This window comes from Leiobunum rupestre, chromosome 2 (genome assembly GCF_980474605.1).
Source record: "Leiobunum rupestre chromosome 2, qqLeiRupe1.1.hap1, whole genome shotgun sequence".
Lineage (NCBI taxonomy): Eukaryota > Metazoa > Arthropoda > Arachnida > Opiliones > Sclerosomatidae > Leiobunum > Leiobunum rupestre.
This window is the reverse complement of record NC_143385.1, coordinates 82,583,196-82,606,108: the sequence shown is the minus strand read 5'-3', so window position 1 is coordinate 82,606,108 and position 22,913 is coordinate 82,583,196. Positions and strand designations below refer to the sequence as shown.

General features: G+C 37.0%; 1 protein-coding gene across 3 annotated transcripts in view; it reads right to left on the bottom strand.

The window, feature by feature from the left end:
- Window positions 1–22,913, bottom strand: part of LOC149959700 (transducin beta-like protein 2) — a 71,568-nt gene that overhangs the window by 27,336 nt on the left and 21,319 nt on the right. The window contains exon 1 of one of the 3 annotated variants that reach the window (XM_090166510.1): window positions 490–940. The exons of the other annotated variants lie outside the window; for them this stretch is intronic. Within the exon in view, the coding sequence (XP_090022636.1) occupies window positions 490–544 (55 nt within the window). The 5' untranslated portion in view covers window positions 545–940. Of the gene's footprint in view, window positions 1–489; window positions 941–22,913 lie in introns of those variants that run through there. 3 annotated transcript variants of the gene reach the window in all.

Below are 22,913 nucleotides of genomic sequence, written 5' to 3'. Positions count from 1 at the left end.
TGGAGGGCAAACAAACCCATCGAAATTGTATATGTTTCAAATATTTGCGATTGGTAAACACGCGAGCTCGTATAGTTAAAGATCTCCAAAGTTCGGTCTAATTCCAAAATAAGCTCTTCTATTGAAACAAAGAAATAACTAAGAAGATAACCGCTATTCCTCAGAGATAATTAAAAAATGTCCTTAATAGATTAAGATCAAAACTTTCCTACGTATAATTTTTAAGTTGGATTACTTAATGATCTAAAATGCGAAGACTCAAGGATAAATTGGAGTGGCATCCGGCATCCAGATATAGATCGTGGTTTTCGCTTCAATTACATTGTACTTAATTAACTATAATGATTTTCAAATTACCGAAAATACGCGAAAATTACTTTACCCGAGCAGAACGCAACTAAAGTGGCACGAAATACAATTGAAAATATCACAAATATTCTTTGTTTCTAAATTAAAAAGTTCAAAATAAACAATAATAAAAAAACTTACCGGGCACTTCTTTAACCAACGTATCGTACATCGCGATAGGTGGAACATCAACCATGACTAGATATTACGCGGAATGAAGGTTACATTCGTCAAAAAGAAGAACTTTTCGGGTAGAATTCAAAAGAGCAGAGTAGTAATCATCGGCACGCTTCCAATAATGTCATTTTAAAGAACAGTCCAAATTTAGATAAACAAACGACGGGTTACGTAACGAGAACGCATCGATGAAGAGTGAAGAATTAGCCGTTGACGACGATACCGACTGCATTCCTTCGGAGAAACTATCAGAATGGCAAATGGACGAGAGAAAACCGAGCTATTTACTCGTTAAGAAAATCCGGGAAATCTACTGAACCGCTATTTACGACGAACGACGAGAGAGACGCGAAATTCGCGCGAAACGAACTGACGGGGAAGCGAGCGTTTTGCGAAATGACGAACTCAGAACTCTTCTCCGTCTCTCTCGGCCTCGTGATCGCTCGCACCCCTCTCGCGTTCTGCCCCCCCCCCCCGAAACCTACAACCACGTTGTTTTGATACACGTCCCCGAAACAAACGCGACCGTGGCAGAGAGAGCGCGCGGGAAAGAAGGGCCAACCCCGCGATGACGTCACTTCCGCCCAAAGTTCCATCAAAATTACGTCACGCGTCGGGGAAAGTTATCGAGAGGGGAGAAAAATAGCATCATATTTTCTTGGAGCGGGGATTTCTCGGAGTTGCCTCTCTGCCGCGAAACGGAGATTCCGAGGAAAACATTCTCTCTTCTGAAGGGATTATTTACCGCGTATTACGACTTTACTATAATCGAACGTCCGTTACGTAATCTACGGATATTTACGAGATTAATAATACGGTTTTAGCTTTTAAAAGGAAGTATAATTACATCTTATTGAGTAATTACGAAGTTGGCGCCACTCTGACAGTTGCGGATTAACTAATATACTGAGTAGGCTTAAAAATGACACAATCTGAGGGGTCTCTGCTTTTAAGATTTCAGTTATTTCTCGCTTCTTTTAGGCTGATTTCGGATTTCGAGATTTATGGACAAATTTCGGGATTTTCAAGTGGTTTTCAAGATTTCTAAAATCATTTTTATCTCTAGTGTACGAATGTCATAATTATCTACAGAATTGTTAGGAAAATTGTAGAGCAAGTTTGCCACAGTGTTTTCCGATTTAAATTCCCGATTTTTCCAAGTTTTCCCTGATAAGCTCCGGAAAATTTTCACGACTTATTTTGTACCACCATTTTGCATTTTTTTACTTATATTTTAGTGAATGTTTCCCATTTTCAAACGAAATTAAATTCCTTGGCATTTCCCTGATTTTTAAACTAATTTTTAAAAACCCTTTACTTTTCCCCGAGTTTTAGAGCCATATTAAAATTGGCCGACTTTTCCCAGATTTTTAGAACCATATTAAAATTGCCTACTTTTCCCAGATTTCTAAAGTCATATTAAAACTTCCCGACTTTTCCCAGAATGTTTCACTAATTTCTAATAATCCCTGACTTTTCCCAGATTTCTAGAGCCATATTCGAATTCCCTAACGTCACTCAGGCGAGCCTTCCCACTTGCCATAACACGTGATTCTGCGGGGCCCAAGCGTGGTCATGCGGGGTCCTAATAATGGTCCAGTGAGTCCAGAAGGAAGATCGACTAGGATATATTCCTGTTAATAACGAAAACAGACCCAAAATTATGTAATATCCGATTCCAACGAAATAAAACATTTTTAATTGTTGACGTTATTTCACTACCTTATAGGGAAATTAAACTCATTTTGTATTTAGAGTAAAAATAAAAATGTATGAAAATAGAAATTTAAGGTTCTTTTGAAATATTGATAAGAAATCGTCCGTAGATTCTAACGCCGGCCGATTACCCAACAGCTTCAAATAGACAACTCATTACGCGAGTCTTGCAATTGTGAGTGCAGCTGTAACTTATACAACATATTAATTTAATTAGAAATTAAATTAAATTTAAGTGAACTGTGTTGACATTTCTAGGTAGTCTACTTTTGTAAAATGCATTTAATTATAATAAGTTATTTAAAGGGAATATAACCTCAGGTATTTGGTGTGGAACACCAAAGCTTGCAGCTCTGGCCGCTCTTGCCTTTCGCTCTAAAAATGTTTGGCGCCACTGTACAGGGAAATTTGAAAAATTGAAGGGGTCTTCCATAAAGATTGCTTTGCAGGTTATATTCCCTTTAAATTAACATTTTTTTAAATATCACTTAATTAAAACGACATTTAAATCACGGATTTAAAGAATAATTGATTTAATCAGACAGCTATTATAATTGTAATAATTTAATTGTTAAATTGGGTCAAGAAGTCAAAATTATTCAGGAAGATTATTTTTAGTTAATTTCATCCTATATATTTGATCTCCATAATTTTAATGATTTCTCGTGAACAGGGAGTAGTCGGTGCACGATTTTGACACGAAGGGGAAAGGTTTGAATGACGAAATACGAATATTTCGTCACCCTTAATGACCTTTAACCCGTGATTTATATTTCGGAATAAATTAAGTTTGTATTCGAAATGGGCGCATTTTACAATGAAAGAGTTAGCGTTTAAAATTACGCGTTAAGTTATATTATTATTCCGCACCTGAATCCGCAATTGGATACGAAATGTTCAAATTGCAAAACGTCGACCAAAGGGGCTCAAAGATCGTCACGCGGAAATTTTCCAAGTTAACTCTGAACCATTAGGAAGAACACGAAAAGCTAATATTTGAAATTGAAACTTACGTTTCTTAGTTTCTATCATCGGTGATTCTGAAATATAATATCAAACAAATACGTGTACGAAAGAGTTGTTTTTTTGGGCGCGCGCTTTTGATATATCAAATTGTGGCTCGCGCCATTTTGCACGCGCGTTGAAAATGAAAGAAGAACCAACGACAGAAAGTAACCAAATCACGTGACCACCGATCTTATTTCAGAATCAGCTATACACTCTTTTACGAAGTCGGCCATTTCATTACAGGCCTAATTTAAATTAGTACAGGCAAGGGCGCCTGCACGTGCTCATCAGCTCGAGACGTCGCGTGCACTTGACCGCGTGAAGCGGTCTTGCATGCATTATTTGAAATCAGACCTGTAATAAAATGGCAGCTCTCACAAATAAGGATATAAAAGAGTGTATTGGTGGATCTTAAAATTCATTTGGCGCGTGAAAATACGCCGCCATGTTAGGGTATAAAAGCAGGTAAATAAGCCTGCTATACCTCACAATGTAAAGGTACTGTCACGCGCAAAAACATAATTTTGAAATTGGGCAATTGTACCATGCATGGTATCTTTCCAGCCCCATTTCCGGGACTCTCCGGAAATACTAGTAAAATTAAAAATATTTCGACTCGCCGAAAGAGGAGCCGGGTTCGAATCCAGCTTATGGCACTGGGTGAAAACTCGGAACCACTCCTGAGTTAAGTTTGTGAGTTATCTCCCCACTGGTTAAAGGGGTTTTCCCCCGAGTTCTCCAATTTCTTCTTTTCATAAAAAAAACTTGCTGAGGTTAACGTTTTAAGTTAGTGTTGGCTCGCGTGGCATCATGGGCCAAATAATGATAAATGATTTATCATTATTTGGCCCATGGTGGCATGAAGGGTTTGTAACTCGGCCACCCGATTTAAAGGAATTTTAAGTCTCTAGATGACTTGGGCCTAAGGTGGTGCCTATAGCTGTAAATTATTATAAATTTTTATATTTTATAGCTAGAAATATTTCTAACTCGAAACATTATTTTTCATGCTCTTTCGAATGATTACAACCAAGTTACAATTGAAACCTTTCTTTTAAGAGATAATGTTTATATATACCATAAGTTTATAATATTGTTCCATAAGTTTGTCACTAGCTAGTAACGGAGTGACGTCACCACAAGAAAATCTCCCCCTAGCGAGGCGCTGTCAAAGGCTACGAGTTAGCAAGCGGACGCAAAACGGCGACGAAGCCAGTAATGCAGTCTGTAATGCATGTTTAGAAGAGTAGGAAGTGTAACACTTATGATACAATATTATTCACTTATGGTTATTGTGTGGTAAAGCACGGCACACGAGGACAGTGCTAGAACCGCAGTTTGGACAATATTAATAAATTGATTTTAGGTATTTTTCGACATGATTTTCTCGGTGGGGGTGCATTTAAATAATTGAAGGGACAATTTTTTTAGAGGTCTACGACAAAGAGTAAGACATCACCGTGTTTTTTCCAATAGAGAAAAACAAAATGGCCGCCGCCTGATGAATGTGCAGAAAAACACACGTAACAGGATGTAAGTGTTTTTGACTACTGAGCCGTCATTTCCGATGTAACCTTGGATTTAATAAAAGCAATTACGAGCAGACCTTGATCCGGGGCCTCCACTTTCGGTTACACTCGATCGCGCACCCTTCGGCTCATTTATTTGCCTTCGGAAAATACTGTTAAATGAAAAGCAACAAACACTGCTCCGGATCAGATGAACGCGCAATTTTAGCCAGACCTCACGTTTATTACATAAAAAAATCCATTGTAGTGGTACTTTGCAACGCTACTCGCTGTTGGATGATATTGACGGAACCTCGGCCAGCTTGTGGCACTGGGTGGAACTCGGAACAACTCCTTCCGCGTTGAGTTTGCAAGTTCTCTCCCCGCTACTTTAAGGGGTTTTCCTCCCGAGTCCTTCGGTTTCCCTTTGGGGGCTGTTGGCTCGCGTGGCATGAAGGGCTAGCCACCACTTTCCTACGCATTTTAACCCAGCCACTCGAATTAAAGGAATTTAAAGTCTCTAGATGACTTGTGCCTAAGGTGGTGCCTAGCTGAATATTATTATAAATTTTATAATAATTTTTTTAACACTTGTTGAGGTTAACGGTAATAGTTAGTGTAGTGTTGGCTCGCGTGGCATGAAGGGCTTGCCACCACCCTCCTACGCATCGTAACCCGGCCACCTGAATAAATGGCTTTAAAAGTCGCTTGCCTTGGGTATTAGTCTAGCTGATTATTGTTGTTATTGTGAAAGCCTGTGTACGGGAAATTTATTCCATTTCATTTCTGGCCGTTCAATTGGCCAATTTTGACCACTAGGTTCTCTCGTATCTGCACCCTATTGCCAAGACAACGACATAAAATGATGCGTAGTTAAGTGCAAACCGTTGCAGCAACATATGACAAATTTGTGATGTATTTAACTTTTTTTAGCGTCTCTAAATATGTTTAATAGCTCTTTAATATTTATATAAAATACGAGGTCACGTGATTACGTTAGATTCATCGTGCAGTAAAAGTTAGAGAGCGCACGCATATTTTTGTTTTTGTTGAGCTCGCGCGAAAACGCACGAGACCCTCTACACGGAAATATTAGGAAGCGCGCGCTCCAAAAAATAACACTTTTTTTACATGTATGCGTATATATTATTTTATAGAAAGAGCTATTCCCAGAATTCAATAAAAAGAGATGATGATGACACATTTCATTAATATAAATTAGGGATGCACCGATATGTGTACAGCCGATATAAACAAAGTGATCTATCATAACAGTAGTGTAGATGATAAAATCATTGTAAAAGACTGTTCAGTGCACTGTCATATCATTTAATTCTAATTTTTTATGAAAAAAGTTTTGCAAGAGCATATCCGAATATGTTTCTTTTCATTTTACGCGATACATTTTTTCTATCACAAATCGAATATCGTTTTTTTTTATTTGTAAACCCCTGTCTAAAAAAGGTATGATCTAGCTTCTGATGTCTGGCGTACGGGTCGCGGCCAATCAAATAAAAATTATTAGTTAATCGAGAATTTTTAAATTTTTCTGGAAATATATTTCTAATACCGGTATCGGCCAATATCGGCTTCCCTTAAAGGGAATATAGCCTCAGGTTTTTTGGTGTGGAACACCAACACTTCGACCATTTCCCGCTCCCTCCTATGGCTTCAGGTATTTTTGGCGCTGGTTAGTGATTTCCCGCCTAAATTGTTAACATAAAAAACATAAAAAAAACCTTAAAAAAGACTTGAGGTTATATTCCCTTTAAGCCGATAATGGTCGATACCGGTATTAGAAAAATAGGCCGATATATCGGTACATCCCTACTTTAAATGGTTTTAATGTAATAACGATTTTTATTAGTGGAAAAAGTGAAGCCGAATGTTTTAAAAACATCCTAACACGTTGTCCACTTGCAGGGAGGCGTGCACGCGCCTTTATTACAGCTTAGGCAATTATGCATTTAAAGTTTTTAAACGCGTTATCACTAATTGGAAACTGAGAACACGGAACTACATTCGCTAAATAATCGGACGACATTATCGCGGAGATCAAGGAAGACTAACACGAATTACGTATAAACAAGGGGGCACTGGCCATAATATTAGCCTCATCCCAATATCTTTTCCCGGGGAAACAATTTTTAAATGTAAAAGCTAAATCATGTAGCGCTAAAAGGTCTTTTATAATTGATAGAAATTCCAAATCCTTAAGACAAACAGAAAATGTATTCAAATTAGGTATTTCTTCTGGTTTGAAAATGCTGTTTATCGCACCAGACACTTTTAGTTCTAACAGTATATCAATTTTCAATGCCATATCTCAAAGAGGAACCAAGTACATCGAAAAAAACACTAAGCCTCGGCTACAACCAATTGCCGTTTTTTTCATTTGAGGGACGAAACTCCCTTTTGATTATTCAAACCGTGGCGGCACTGACACGCAGTGGCGTAGCTAAGACACACTAGGCCCATTACTTATTACTGGGTTTTAGTCGTTACCTAACATATTATTTGATAGGAATTTAGGGGCCCCTGAAGCCCTGTGCGGGGTCCTTATATACGCCACTGCTGACATAGTTAGATAGAGTATATTAATACCAATAGAACGACACCCCAATTAAATCTTTAGATACTGCCGTTTAAAATTATGTTTAGCGGGGTAGCATTCGGTGCTAGCCCGGCTCTGATTTCACTTACACCAGCACCTACGACAGCGTCGAAAATAACAGCCTCATCCCCTCTATAGCTAGTGGGGATAAGGCTAAAAAGGGGTGAACTACGATATTTCGCCATAAAATCCTTGAACTTAAATTAATAGAATAATCAAAAGTTAATAATAAGCTATGGTTAAGAATCATCTTACCATAATAATTATCCCTAAGTTGAAATAAAAAATTAACTATTTTCAAGAAATTTTTTGGAATTTCTAAATTGGTTTCGTGGGTAGACTTATATATTCGATTCGATTAAGATAAATGTTTTAATTGTAAGAGATGAGAGTTAAAATACAAAATACGATATTCCGCTATAATAGAACGGGTTTAGAGAAATAAAAGAAAACTAAATTAACTAAACTGACCTTGGAACGGATTGCGCTTTCATCTGGATTTCAAGAAAATAAGGTACAACTCCCGATTTTACGGTGTTTTTGGGGATCAATACTGAGAAAACCAACTCAGAAAATACCCGATACGTGTTTAAATTTTTTCGAAAATTATCGGTACTCTAGGAGTTAAAGATATTATTGAGAAATAAATAATTATTTTTGTTGTGGAGATAGGATTTCAAAAAAACAAGAGCCACAGATCTGATAACTGCGAAATGAACTTGAAATTTAAGATAGCATAATGAACTTGGAATTTCCTCTAGAAAATCCCCGATAAATTGCGAGGTCTCCGGTATCAGTGTAATTATTTATTTAAATAATTTTAAATGATGATAAATCAAAATCACTTTTTTTTAAATCATTATTTTCCCCCCAATGGTTAGATCCTCGAAGTTACGATTGAAATCCAATACAATTTTTAAAAATAATAAAAATTGCACTCGTAATATCTTTGCCAAAAAATGGCTTTCTCCGTGTTATCTCGTATTTTCTTGAAGGGAGAACGAACTTGACCTGTCTCAAGATTTCTGGCACCATTTCGCCTAACGTCTTCAGAATAGACTGATTAAGCCAGCCTCTTGAAAACGTGTACGGGAAACTTGTAGGAGATTAAATTGTACTCGATAAAACTTGATTATTTTAACGTTTTATACCACTTTTTCTTGGCAAATTGATTATGAAATTTAGTTTCGGGGAATGTAAACTAGACTTTAAATTAAATTAATATTTAAAACCAAAAATTTAATTTAATTGACAATGCTAGACAGCCTACTTTTATACATTGAAGTACAGTAGGTGGTTTAAATCATTGATTCTTTTAAAAATCACTTGATTTAAAATCAAAAGTATGGTACGATATGCTAAAACAATCATAGGGGGGATATTTTCAAATATTTTAAAGGAATTATAGGTAATTTATCAGTGAAATATAAGAAAATGTAGGAAACAATAGGATAAATGAATTATACAATATAGAGAAAACGGTTGACAAAATTGTGTGTCGAAAACTATCGGCGAACAGTGTTGGAAATAAAAACTAGGACGTTTTATAAAGATTTTGAGTTAAAATTAAGGGTATTATACAGTGATTTCAGTATCACGTGACACGACGTCACCTATGCTTTTTCCCATAGAGAAAAAATATCGCACATAATGGCGGCCATAGCCAAAGCTACGAACTGAAACTACTCTATAGGAAATTTAATGAAATGATAAGAAATATATGAACTGCGGTCAGCCTGCAATCGATGCATATTCGGGGGAACAGGAATGTATTCTTGTTGTTTGGAAAGTACTTACAATCAACTAAGAGTTCCTAGATAAAGTACCCTAAATCGTCGCTTATCAAAGGCCATACAAACACAAGCCATAGTTACTCTTCTAACCAAACTATTAACGCCATATACATTATCTTATAATAACGAGTGATTATAAAGTTTGCGCTAGCTTGTTGTAAAAACCCAGCCAGTGAACAATAACAGGACGCCTCAGTAAGCGTACGACTAGCAACAATATCTTTATCTGATTTCGAAGGGCGGATTTCTGATATCGAAAGGATACCCGCGTGTCACGGCAAGCTCCAATTCAACCGCCATGAAAAGAGTAGATGGAAAAATATTTTGTCTACGCAGTTAGATATCACGAATTAATTGAATTGTAACCATTGCTCCGTTGAATTCTGGCCACCGACCTTGGATAACAAATACAAAAGATTTTCAGAGTATAAGATTGTTTTATATACGTATGTAAATATTATCCTTTTTTGTTAAATATCAAACACAAACCAGCTGATAGTTTCGGATGGAAATTTTTTAAAGGCAAGGAGACAAGTAAATTAGATGATTCATCCAAAGAAGATACCGATCTCAACTACGATTATTTTTTTTATTTATTTATTTAAATTTTGGATTTTATTGAATTGATTTTTAAACAATTAATGGCTCTTTTTTCTGTATAATTAATTGATATTTACTTTCATCAGTTAGATAATCTTGAATTAAATTAAATCTTAATTAAATTTAATTATTCTTTAATATATTAGTTCGCTCAGATTTTCTATGTATTTTAATTTTTTAAGAACCTATTTTTGCCATTTTTTATTCCTCCATTGAAATACATTTTGTGATTTATTTAAAAAAATCACAATATTAAAATCTTGATATAAATTATGATTAATATCAAATTGATTTAAATCAGCCCACCCTGCAACACAGAACGTTCGGAAAGATAAGGTTTTTTTGCCAATTTCCGCATTTGGGTTAAACATGATAAATCTACCTCCTTCTGAAACATAAATTACTACGTCAAGAGAGTCTATTTTGGTTAATTTTTATTTTTCATTTCGTTTCATGTTTCAACTAAATGCTGGGCTTCCTCCAGCCAATAAAGCCCAAAATAAAAAAAGCAAAAAATAACAGAATTATGGGACTGAAATATAATGTCTGTAGAAATTTTAATTTTCTCTTCGTAGAAATTTTGGAGAGTTCAAATAGGGTTTAGAATCTATTTAAAAGAAGTCTTAATGCGCCTATATTAAAAGGTGGATAATAAAATAGTAATCATCAGCTAGGCATGAAAAATAATATTTCGAGTTAGAAATATTTCCAGCTATAAAATATAAAAAGTTATAGATATATAATAATAATATTCAGCTAGGCACCACGTTAGACCCAAGACATCGATCGACTTTTAATGCCTTTAAACAGGTGGCCGGGTTACAACGCGTAGGAGGGTGGTGGCAAGCCCTTCATGCCACGCGAGCCAACAGCTCCTACCGTTAACCTCTTACAAGTTTTTATGGGTAGGGGAAACCGAAGAACTCGAGGGAAAACACCTTTAACCAGACGCCCCCCCCCCCCTGCGAAATTGGAATTTATATGGAGACTAATTTCCTGTCTCGCGTGGTTGCGTGGTTTCGTTTTTAAATTGTCCGCATTTCAGACGACTTGTAACGAAATATAGCAGTTTCTTATTGGTATAGAATAGAATTTATTGAACTGGAATATATACAAGCGTGGACGCTTATTGGGCCAGTTTTAGCGACAAAGAAATATATTTAAAGCAATGGTTACAATGAGGTACAATTGGTCTTTCTTATTAATTAAAATTTTGTTGGGTGGGTCGGCATTTTCACCCATTTCTAAGAGAGTAATTCCACGACAGACTCTCGCGATTTTTAGGGTTATTCCCGAGGTATAAACCGAATTATCGATTTTCAAGTAGATCCATCCGTTTTTTGACAGTCTGGGTTTTTTCGTATTTTGACTTTGTCCCTGCAGTCGTGGAATTTCCCGACGTATTTTGACCTTGACCCGTATTTTAACCCCCCGCGTATCTCTTCAACGGCTTCTACGCTCGAAATAACCCCCAGAAAAAAATGGGACACCTGCTTGAATCGGTCCTGGAATTCCCCCAAGACAGGTGAGAGCTTAAACTTTTAAAACCTTCTGGACCATGGTGAAGGGTCAAAGGTTTGCTGCCCACGAAATGATTTCCAGATGGTCTGCCATTTTTTAAAAGCTTTCAAAGGATCCAAATGTCATTTATTTTGCCAAAGATACAGTATGCAAAAAAAATTCTTTTGTCCAATACTTTTTCCCAGGGATGCACCGATATTAGAAAAATATTTCCAGAAAAACATTTAAAAATAAGAAAATTCTCGATTAACTAACTAATGAAAATATTTTATTTGATTGGCGGCGCCACGTACGCCAGATTTCAGAAGCTAGATCATACCCTTTTTTGGACAGGGGGTTACGAGTGTAAACAATCAAAAACCACGATATTCGATTTGTGATAGAAAAATGTATCACGAAAACGAAAGGAAACATATTCGGAAATGCTCTAGCAAACTTTATTTCATGATAAATTAAAATTAAATGGTATGACAGTGCACTGAACCGTCTATTACAATGATTTTATCATATACACTACTGTTATGATATATAACTTTGTTAATATCGGCCGATATTATCGTACACAGTGATTTCAGTATCACGTGACACGACGTCACCTATGCTTTTTCCCATAGAGAAAAAATCCCGCACAAAATGGCGGCCATAGCCAAAGCTACGAACAGAAACTACTCTATAGTTGATATATCAGCTGTACCCATATCGGTGCAGCCATGGACTAATTAATTATAAAACCATAATTAAACAGGCTTTATTATCAATTAAATTTTAAATATTTCAGGTTTAGGGTGTTTTTATATTTAAGGGAGATTTAAGTTTTTGTAACGTAATTTAAGGAATTTCTACTTCTCATTACGCGGAGGCGTGTGTCGATTTTTTAGTTACGTAATTTGTGAACAGCCACTGCTTGTTAAATTACAAAAAAAAATCAAAAATGGCCGGCGATTATCGTAAGAATTATTTTTAGATTTTAGACAATGAATAATTACTCAATTTCACGAAACAATCGAACCGCGAAATCAACGGAATACCTAATCAATGAGTAATCTGAATTTCAAATAGGCGCTGGCATAAATTAATTACGTCTTGTTCAACTTGTTAAAAAGTTCCACGCGCTCTTTAATATTTTAGCGTCAAAGTCTCGCGCATTTTTATAATTTTCGGGAGCTGGCAAGAAATGGCTCGAGCCATTGTATTAAAATATCAAGAGGCGCGTAGAACTTTTTAACAAGTTGAACAAGACAATAATATGCTAGCCACAATGGAAGTCCGGCGACATCTATGACGCGTTGGAATTATACTCTGATGAAAAAGCTAATTTGATAAATGGAATTTCAGATTTAAAATTTAAAATATTAAATTAAAATGAAGAGTGAAGAATAAAATGATGAAAATCAAGAGTGAAATGATGAAAATCAAGAGTGAAATGATGAAAATCAAGAGTGAAATGATGAAAATGAAGAGTGAAATGATGAAAATGAAGAGTGAAATGGAAATTAACAATAAAATGAAAAATGAAGAGAAATGAAAATGAAGAGTGAAATGAAATTGAATGAAATATATAGTTCATTGACTCAGTATAGAAATTAATTTGTGATATATGGTGATAAATAAATAATGAATAACTTTATTAATAATCAAAGTAAAGTGTTGAAATATGTTTTACTTTATATATTGAATGATTTTTACACCTATATCAAGAATGTATTTATTTATACTCAGGGAGAATGAATATGTCAAGACTATCGACGGACACGTTGAGGCCCTAACCCCGTCCGGCTAAGGGGGGGGGGGGGAAGGAGGCGGTCTTATTTTTTGCGTCCTCGCAGCATTAATAGCGTCGACAAACGTAATTTTTAAGAACCAATGAGATTGCAGTATTATTTGATTTTATTAAAGCGGAGGAGCATACCGGGGGGCCCAACGGGTGGAATTGGAGAAACGCTAAAAATAATCTCGACGCTTTCATTCTCCCTGAATATAAATAAATACATTCTTGCCTATATATTAAGATGAAACACGTTTTCTTAGTTGACAGAATCTCCATCATATAAATTTTTTATATTTGGTAGGATAATTTCTATTTGGTTGAGATTTTCAAACCTCGCTAAATTTAGTCATTTTAAAAATTCGATTTGTTCGTTTGTTTTCAAAATCCGATGAGTTTGATGTTTGACAATTACCCCAAAAAAGCGCTATTCGGCCAGCCTTAGCGCCGTTCTATATTTTGGGTCCATTAAGTTAGCGCCCCCAAGCGACCGATTTTAAAATAACTTTCTGCACCTTAATGCACCCTTCATGCACCATAGTGCACCACTGAAATTTTTTGTTGCACCATCTGGGAAAGGCGGGAAATTCAAAAAACAAAAGGGGGGGCTAAGTTAACGACAGCACCCCCAAATTTGATATCGTTAATTATAACATGCCTAATCGATTGCACCAACGGTGCACTATCGTGCACCACAAAAATATTATAATGCACCGTCATAAAAATGCGGGAAATTTAAAAAATTCTAAATTTGCCAAATATCCAATGTTCGATATTGCTAAAAACCACATGCCTAAACGACTGCACCAATGGTGCACTATCATGCACCACCGAAATCCGTCATTGCACTGTCTCAAAAAGGGCGGAAATTTATTAAAACATTAGGCTGTAAAGATAAATATTCGATATAGGAAAAAATGCCTTATCGATTGCACCAACGGTGCAATGAAAGGTCTCTGTGGTGCACGATAGTGCATCGAAGGTGCAAGCTATTAGGCACCTTATTTTATCGATATCCCGTTAGGGGGTGCGGTCGTTAACTTAGCACCGCCATTGAAAAATTAAAGTGATTTACTCGGTGTAATAATATCTGGTAATAGAGTGCGGTGCAAGGAAATTTCTCTGTGGTGCACGATAGTGCATCGAAGGTGCAAGCTATTAGGCACCTTATTTTATCGATATCCCGTTAGGGGGTGCGGTCGTTAACTTAGCACCGCCATTGAAAAATTAAAGTGATTTAATCGGTTTAATAATATCTGGTAAAAGAGTGCGGTGCAAGGAAATTTCTCTGTGGTGCACGATAGTGCATCGAAGGTGCAAGCTATTAGGCACCTTATTTTATCGATATCCCATTAGGGGGTGCGGTCGTTAACTTAGCACCGCCATTGAAAAATTAAAGTGATTTACTCGGTTTAATAATATCTGGTAAAAGAGTGCGGTGCAAGGAAATTTCTCTGTGGTGCACGATAGTGCATCGAAGGTGCAAGCTATTAGGCACCTTATTTTATCGATATCCCATTAGGGGGTGCGGTCGTTAACTTAGCACCGCCATTGAAAAATTAAAGTGATTTACTCGGTTTAATAATATCTGGTAAAAGAGTGCGGTGCAAGGAAATTTCTCTATGGTGCACGATAGTGCATCGAAGGTGCAAGCTATTAGGCACCTTATTTTATCGATATCCCATTAGGGGGTGCGGTCGTTAACTTAGCACCGCCATTGAAAAATTAAAGTGATTTAATCGGTTTAATAATATCTGGTAAAAGAGTGCGGTGCAAGGAAATTTCTCTGTGGTGCACGATAGTGCATCGAAGGTGCAAGCTATTAGGCACCTTATTTTATCGATATCCCATTAGGGGGTGCGGTCGTTAACTTAGCACCGCCATTGAAAAATTAAAGTGATTTACTCGGTTTAATAATATCTGGTAAAAGAGTGCGGTGCAAGGAAATTTCTCTGTGGTGCACGATAGTGCATCGAAGGTGCAAGCTATTAGGCACCTTATTTTATCGATATCCCATTAGGGGGTGCGGTCGTTAACTTAGCACCGCCATTGAAAAATTAAAGTGATTTACTCGGTTTAATAATATCTGGTAAAAGAGTGCGGTGCAAGGAAATTTCTCTGTGGTGCACGATAGTGCATCGAAGGTGCAAGCTATTAGGCACCTTATTTTATCGATATCCCGTTAGGGGGTGCGGTCGTTAACTTAGCACCGCCATTGAAAAATTAAAGTGATTTACTCGGTTTATTAATAAAAATCCGTGGAATCATAATCAATAAATTTTTTTACGGTATTCTGAAACATTTACTACTCAATTGTTTTGTATAGAAATTTTAAGGTTAAAAATCGTATAAAAATTTATAGAATTATAAGGTATATTTTTTAAATCGACCAAAAAAAGTATCATATTCAAAAAAGATATGATAGTGCCCATATTTGCTTCCGTGCACCACTAAGAATTTCCAATGTTTTACATCCCTGTAGGAGATATGAGGTTAAGATAATCCAATCTCCACATTTTAAAAACTAGTATGTGCACTTTTATGAACCACAAAAAATGTCACTGCACCACCTAGATTTGACGGGAAATATTAAACAAACTAACTGGGGCTAGCTTAACAACAGCTGCCGTATTCGATATCAATATTAATAACTGGCCTTATCTATCGCTTCGTTAATGCACCACTGCGCACCACGTAAAGTTTTCATTACACCACATTAAGATTAGGTACCATTAATCAAAAAGCAATACCATGTGTTATTTAATCAAAATTTGCAAGCCGCTGTCCTCTGATCCTGCCGTCTTACTAAATGTTGTTGTTATTTCGGAAATAATATAAATCCCCATTAAAAGATTCCCTATTAGCATATATTTTTAGATCACGGGCGGGCAGGCTTCTACCATGTTTATCTTTTATTGTAAATATTCGTTTGTCAAAAAAGCTATGTCAAATTTTTTTTTATTTATATGAAATGTATATCATGAAGTTTTAACTTTTAAACACTGTAGTACAACAAATGTACACGCGCAATGTGCTTATCGCTAGCATCAATAACTCCCTTCTTTAAGTCGTCGTACAATTCAAATTTTCCATTTGCACGATATGCGTAACAAATATAGTGACCCATGGAAGTTAAGTGGGTTTCAGAAGAGTTAGAATTTACTCCCCGAAATTCTATAGCTGCCCGTAAATGAAATATAATTCCCTCCTCAACTTCTAAGCTTTTCGGAATGTCACTTAACCTGAATTGAAGACTGATTTCGAAATCAGAATTAACGGTGGTGAGCTGCAATCCCAAGTCCGTTGGCTCTATGAAAAGGTGATAGGGAGACGGCACTCTCCTAAATGAACTTGTACCCTTTTTACAATGGCTACAGAGTTTTCCGGGCTCCTTTTCATTGAAGTGCTCCTTCACTTTGTCCTCTAGATTGTTTACAGATGCTGATGGGCAATTTACAGTCGTTATAGCTTGATAGAATTTATTTTCTTTACGTTTGCATGATATATCACTGCAAGTATTTGTTTCGTAGCTGCAGGATGTTATTATGTCGGTTTTTTTTATTAGCTCCGAGACGACAAATTCGCAGCGAATTTTCTTTACGTTGAATGGGTATTCCTCTTGGTCTCCGCAGATGGATTTTAAAATTTTGGCCCTCTCTTTGTACAGGCCGGCAGTGACACCTTTTGACATCATACTCTTTACAAATGAAAATATTTCAAGAGCACTTTGGTCCATTAAGTTTTTGATTACGTCAGAGTCACAATATGCAACGCACAAAGATTGGGAAAACGCGTCAAAAGCGCACGTGTTGTTTATTGAATACCTAATTTTTTCTATTTTCACCGCTTGTAAGGATTTTAAGTTGGCGTTTTTTAAAAATCCAATTACCCGAACATAGTGGCTTTTAGAAAAATCAATTCTGTTCATTTCCGGAAACGTATTAAGGTAAGATTTACGACTTCTTCGTTGCGGAGGGCTTTTTCCCATGTTTCGCCAGTTTTCCACCGTGCTGTTTTCTTCGGTTCTGGTTCTCTCTTCCATCGGTTTACTCGGGCATAGCCTACACATTCGTAGTCCTTCATTTTCATCCTTTTTACTTATTGCCACCGAACATTCCGGGTGAAGATGAACGTTAACCTATAATTTATGTAGCGTTTATTTTTAAAGGAAACTAATAATTAAAAATCTGTAAAAACCGTACGTGGCAATATTTGCACCGAAAAGTAGCGTCGGGGAAGAAACCATTTTCACAATCGAAACACGTCAGCATATTTATCTCGGAATCTGAAATAAAAGAAACTTATTAAAAGATTGATTTTTTTAAACTGATTGAAATCGAATTTATCTATCTACCAAGTCTATCTTTGTTTGTACCTTGCTTATCTTGCACTTCTTCCACTTGCTCTTCTTCCTCCTCTCGCTCTTCTTCCTCCTCTCGCTCTTCTTCCTCCGCAGTTTTTAAATGGTCCATTTCACAGGCAGTTTTCTTTTAAATAAAGCAAGTAACAATTAAGATAACTAGGTGAATATTTCGAAAATGACAAAAAATTAACTCACATCACAATAGATACATCTGTTCTCTATTAATTTAGATGTTAAAGTCAAATTTACTTCAGAAATCGAGTCTGATACTTGGTCCGAGTCAGATGTAGTAAAATTACTGATTTCTAATTTAAATAATAACAGTATTAGCACTTTTAATCATCGCAATTGAGTTATTGTAGAGTAACTTACCATTTTCTTGTTGCCTCGATGCTTCTACAAGTTTTATTCCACCGTCCAAAGCAATTATGTGGGTCTTTAAAAACACGTCTACCCTAATGGGCAAATTTTCGTGAGCGAAAATTCTATTCTTCAAATCATTGAAGCTACTCTCAACGGGAGCACTACTGGCTACAATTGAACCACGTTTGAAGATAGGCCTCATTATTGCCGTCCACAAAGGAATTAACCGCGACATATTTATTAGATCTTTAATAAGTTCTGGTAGAACTTGCTGATTGCCACGATCTCCTTCTTCGTAGGGATCATCGTTTTCCTCTACACAATTTTGAATTATATCCCTTAGCCAGTTCTCAAATGGCGATCCCCGTAAAGATGTGGTATCATAACCGCCTTCTGGGTCTTGGTTTGTTTCATTGCCGAATGTTGAAAGGAGCTTATCTATCTCGTCTTGATTTGTAGCACCGGCGGTTTTGGCTATCAACCATTTTTTCCTAACTTCACATTTTGTTGGTTGCCCTGTTTCTTCATTGTTTCCTTCTGTTTCACTTAATGCAACGGTTATTATGGCCACAAAAAAGCAACTTAATTCTTGAATGGTTTCGCTTTGAAGCGCTTGACCCATAGCACGTAGGAAAAATTGCCGCGTTCTTACTCTCCCAGTTAAACCTTGAAGATTGAAACTTTTCCATTGGGATATTAATTTAACGGAATGCGCAACGTCGCAACGTATGTAACACTTGGGAATTTCTTCTACATTCCCATTCAGAATGATGTTAGCCGTTCGATTGATATAATCCGAGAGCGATGCAGAACTGCCAAAAGCCCTAGCAACCGCGTTTAAAAGGGCGGCTGACATATCTGTCACGACTTCTTTGGGTACAGGAGCTCCCGAGTCGCGCCAAAGCAGTAGCCAAAGGAATATGGAATTGGAGTCGTGTGCTTCCGAAAGCATTTGTGTTACTGCGTATTGTTGTTTATTTCGTGGGTCGTTTACCGTAGCTTCATATAAGAAAATATTTGCGCTTTTATAGTCTTTATTTCTTTCTAATTTCCGAACCAAGCTCCCAGTTGCATTGATACTTAGTTTATTGCTGTTTGGAAATTTTTCGCAGTATGACCGGTACACGTGCATTTGAGTTGGAAGCCAGTAAACGACCCGAAATTTGTAATAAGCCAACTCTCGAATAACACCTTGAAAAGGAGCCATGTCTACCATTTTACACAGAGCGCGAAACGGTTCGTTATCGAAATACGTTTTACCCATAGCTTGACTTTTGGCAACTCTTAAAACGTTGGCAGATGGTAAGTCGCAGGGTTCCCTTTCACCGAATTCCATAGTTTCATGCGCTTGAAGTCGTCTGACTAAACTGGGAGCCATCTTCTTCTCCAGCATATCTTCGACAGCTTCTTGTCTCTTCATTCCAGAAAGTTTTCTTTTGGGGTGCATTCTGTGCTCTGAACTAAAGTCACCTTCTAAACAGCATTGGATCAAAACTTTCTCTCCAACATTCGGTTTAGCCTCGATTATTCCATAAAAAATTGAAAAACACTCTACACAGCGCCCACTAATTTTCGCGAAACATTTACCAGATTTTAACACTTTGCCACTTTTAAAAGCTAGCACGCAAGAGGATTTACTTGCTTTGGTAAAATATTCATGAATTATATGTGTCCAAGTACTGGGCTGGAATACAGTGTAAAATCTGTTTGAGGCTAATCTAGCATTTTCGCTACATTTGTAAGACTTTTCTACTGGGGCTATTTTTGCGTAATCTTCCGGAGTTACTGAAATTTCAAACTTAATGCTCTCACCAATGTTCCCAGAAGACGTACCACTTTCAGATGATTTTCTTGAACTTCCAGATGCTGATGAACAATCCATATGTGAGCTTTCTGATGATTCTCCATTATCGCCTGGATTTTCCGACGTGAAAATGTCACGAAGGTTGTAATAATTTTTCATTACACACGTATAGATCGCGAGTGGAGACATGACTCCTCCCATTTCGGCACTAATTTCTTTCCAAACTGGAAATGTTTTTCCCGTTACAGAATCATGATGATATACCTCCAATTTATATTTCAAAATAGCTTGGCGCAATTTTTCTATCTCTTTTTTCGATCTACCCATTTCGAATATTAAAACTCCAACTCTACACTCAGAAACAAACCGTACGACGCAAAAACGTTTTCGACTGAATCTTATGAAAGTAAACTTTATTTGTTCAACAAAAATATATACAACGGTTTCGGAGTAAAGGTCGAGATCACAATGTAACGAGAAACCAAAAATGCAACTAAAACTACAAGCCTTATCGAACATTTCCCAAGTAGTGGCTATTAAAGTATTATACTCTTAACAATAACACGTGAAAACTCGAAATAAGAGAAAAGTGGTAATACCCTACGGAAATTTCAAAATATTTCGACAGTACTGCTACGTTAACTTGGCGAAATATTAGTAATTCCTCGTTAGAAAGCTAATTGTTATTGTTGGAAAAAACCACGAGGTATCCTTTCGAAAAGAGCAAAAATTTTAATTGACATTAATCTATAACTATAAGTCTTAAAGTTTGTCCTTTTATTTATTTATTTGTATGTCATGTTCCTAAAAACTCGAGAACGGTTAGCTCTACAGCCTTGAAATATTAACTCAATGTTCAGGGCCTGATTTCCAACTAAACGCGCCTAATTCCAAATACCTGACATGGTTATTAATCTAATTCAATTTTATTTTACTCGACTTTCGCCACTTTGCTTCCCTTATCTATTTTCGACCTTTAAACTTTTTTAACGGGTTAGTGTGAAATTCGTAGAAGGGGAGTTGGTGTGAAAGAAAGGGACTTCGTAGAAGGGGAGGTTTAGTTAGGATCTATGCCCAAAAAGAAGCGAGCGGTTTTTGGAGAACGGTTAGCTCTTAACGGGTTAGTGTAGCAATGCGAAACAAAAAATGTTGTTTATAGTCAAATTACAAAGTAAAATTAGGTTATTCATTTCCGTAAATAAATTTGTAAAATTACTTTTATTTCAGCGTTTATCTTTCTTACGTACAAATCAGATCTAATTCATTAAAACTAAGACTCGGGCGAAGCCGGGTATTAAAGCTAGTGTACAATATAGTTATTGACACAGGGTGAGCTACGCAGTATCGGGCTGACATCGAAAACGACACTCAAAGCTCGTTAGAAGGGAGAGAGATAGTAAAAGAGACCTTGCACGATACAGGGTAATATTCTAGAAGGTCACGGGCGAAGTCGTCTGTGGTGTGGGTTAAAGTTTAGAAAACCGAAATTGAGACAAAACTGCGTGTAACATAAACAAACGCTACGGAATAGAGATAGAGGGGTCAGGGAACGTAGATGTATTGTAGAAGGTAAAGAAAATACAAGTACCAAATAATACTGTTACATATGGATACAAAAAGACACTGCTGCTTTTAGAGTAGGGAGCGTAGCTTTCACAGGGGCTATTTAAATCATGGAGGCTGTATACAGACTTCATGCTTTATTAAATGGAAAATTGTCTGTCCAATCCGTCGGTCCGTTTCCAGAGGGGTATAAAAGAAAGGGGGACCACCAAAAGAAAAAGAAAAAAGTGGGATTTCGAAAGCAGACAATGAAGCTATTTAATTTTCGCTCTGTCGAATAATGGAAATAAAATTCCTTTTGGAGGAATCTCGGATCGCTCCCAAGTAAAATTTGGAAAACCCTATTAATTATCGATTCATTTTTTTTAATATTAAACGTATTTTTTTTAATTGAGTGCAATAATAAATATGTGGGCGCTGTCTATAACTTCGCTCCCCCATCAATTATGTTTCTACCACATTACAAATTTACTTCAAGCTAGGAGAAACAAACACACAAGGAGACCGCAACCCGTCGAAAGTCGTTGATTTTCTTGTGACCAATTTTCATTGGTTAGACGCTTTAGCGCCTGCTGCCGTCGGAATGGGAAAGTTAAGAAATTGTCTCCCCCCCCCCGCCCGTAAAACGTTCCACGTAAAGGCTCGTCGAATGAAATTTGTACACAACACCGCCTTAGCGTGTTTAAATGCTAGCTGCGTTCTCCTTGTGTTTGTTGCTCCTAGCTTCAAGCTATTAGATTTTTGCAATGATAAAGCTATAGCTCCCCTGATTCGATATCGATATAAAAAATAAGGTGCCTAATAGCTTGCACCTTCGATGCACTATCGTGCACCACAGAGAAATTTCCTTGCACCGCACTCTATTACCAGATATTATTACACCGAGTAAATCACTTTAATTTTTCAATGGCGGTGCTAAGTTAACGACCGCACCCCCTAACGGGATATCGATAAAATAAGGTGCCTAATAGCTTGCACCTTCGATGCACTATCGTGCACCACAGAGAAATTTCCTTGCACCGCACTCTATTACCAGATATTATTACACCGAGTAAATCACTTTAATTTTTCAATGGCGGTGCTAAGTTAACGACCGCACCCCCTAACGGGATATCGATAAAATAAGGTGCCTAATAGCTTGCACCTTCGATGCACTATCGTGCACCACAGAGACCTTTCATTGCACCGTTGGTGCAATCGATAAGGCATTTTTTCCTATATCGAATATTTATCTTTACAGCCTAATGTTTTAATAAATTTCCGCCCTTTTTGAGACAGTGCAATGACGGATTTCGGTGGTGCATGATAGTGCACCATTGGTGCAGTCGTTTAGGCATGTGGTTTTTAGCAATATCGAACATTGGATATTTGGCAAATTTAGAATTTTTTAAATTTCCCGCATTTTTATGACGGTGCATTATAATATTTTTGTGGTGCACGATAGTGCACCGTTGGTGCAATCGATTAGGCATGTTATAATTAACGATATCAAATTTGGGGGTGCTGTCGTTAACTTAGCCCCCCCTTTTGTTTTTTGAATTTCCCGCCTTTCCCAGATGGTGCAACAAAAAATTTCAGTGGTGCACTATGGTGCATGAAGGGTGCATTAAGGTGCAGAAAGTTATTTTAAAATCGGTCGCTTGGGGGCGCTAACTTAATGGACCCCTATATTTTGCCTTTTGCCAACTTGTTATTTTGTACAATACGGGTGACGTCGCAGAAGTGGGCCAAAAATCGCGACAAAACGTTCGGTCGATGGAATCTCGGCGC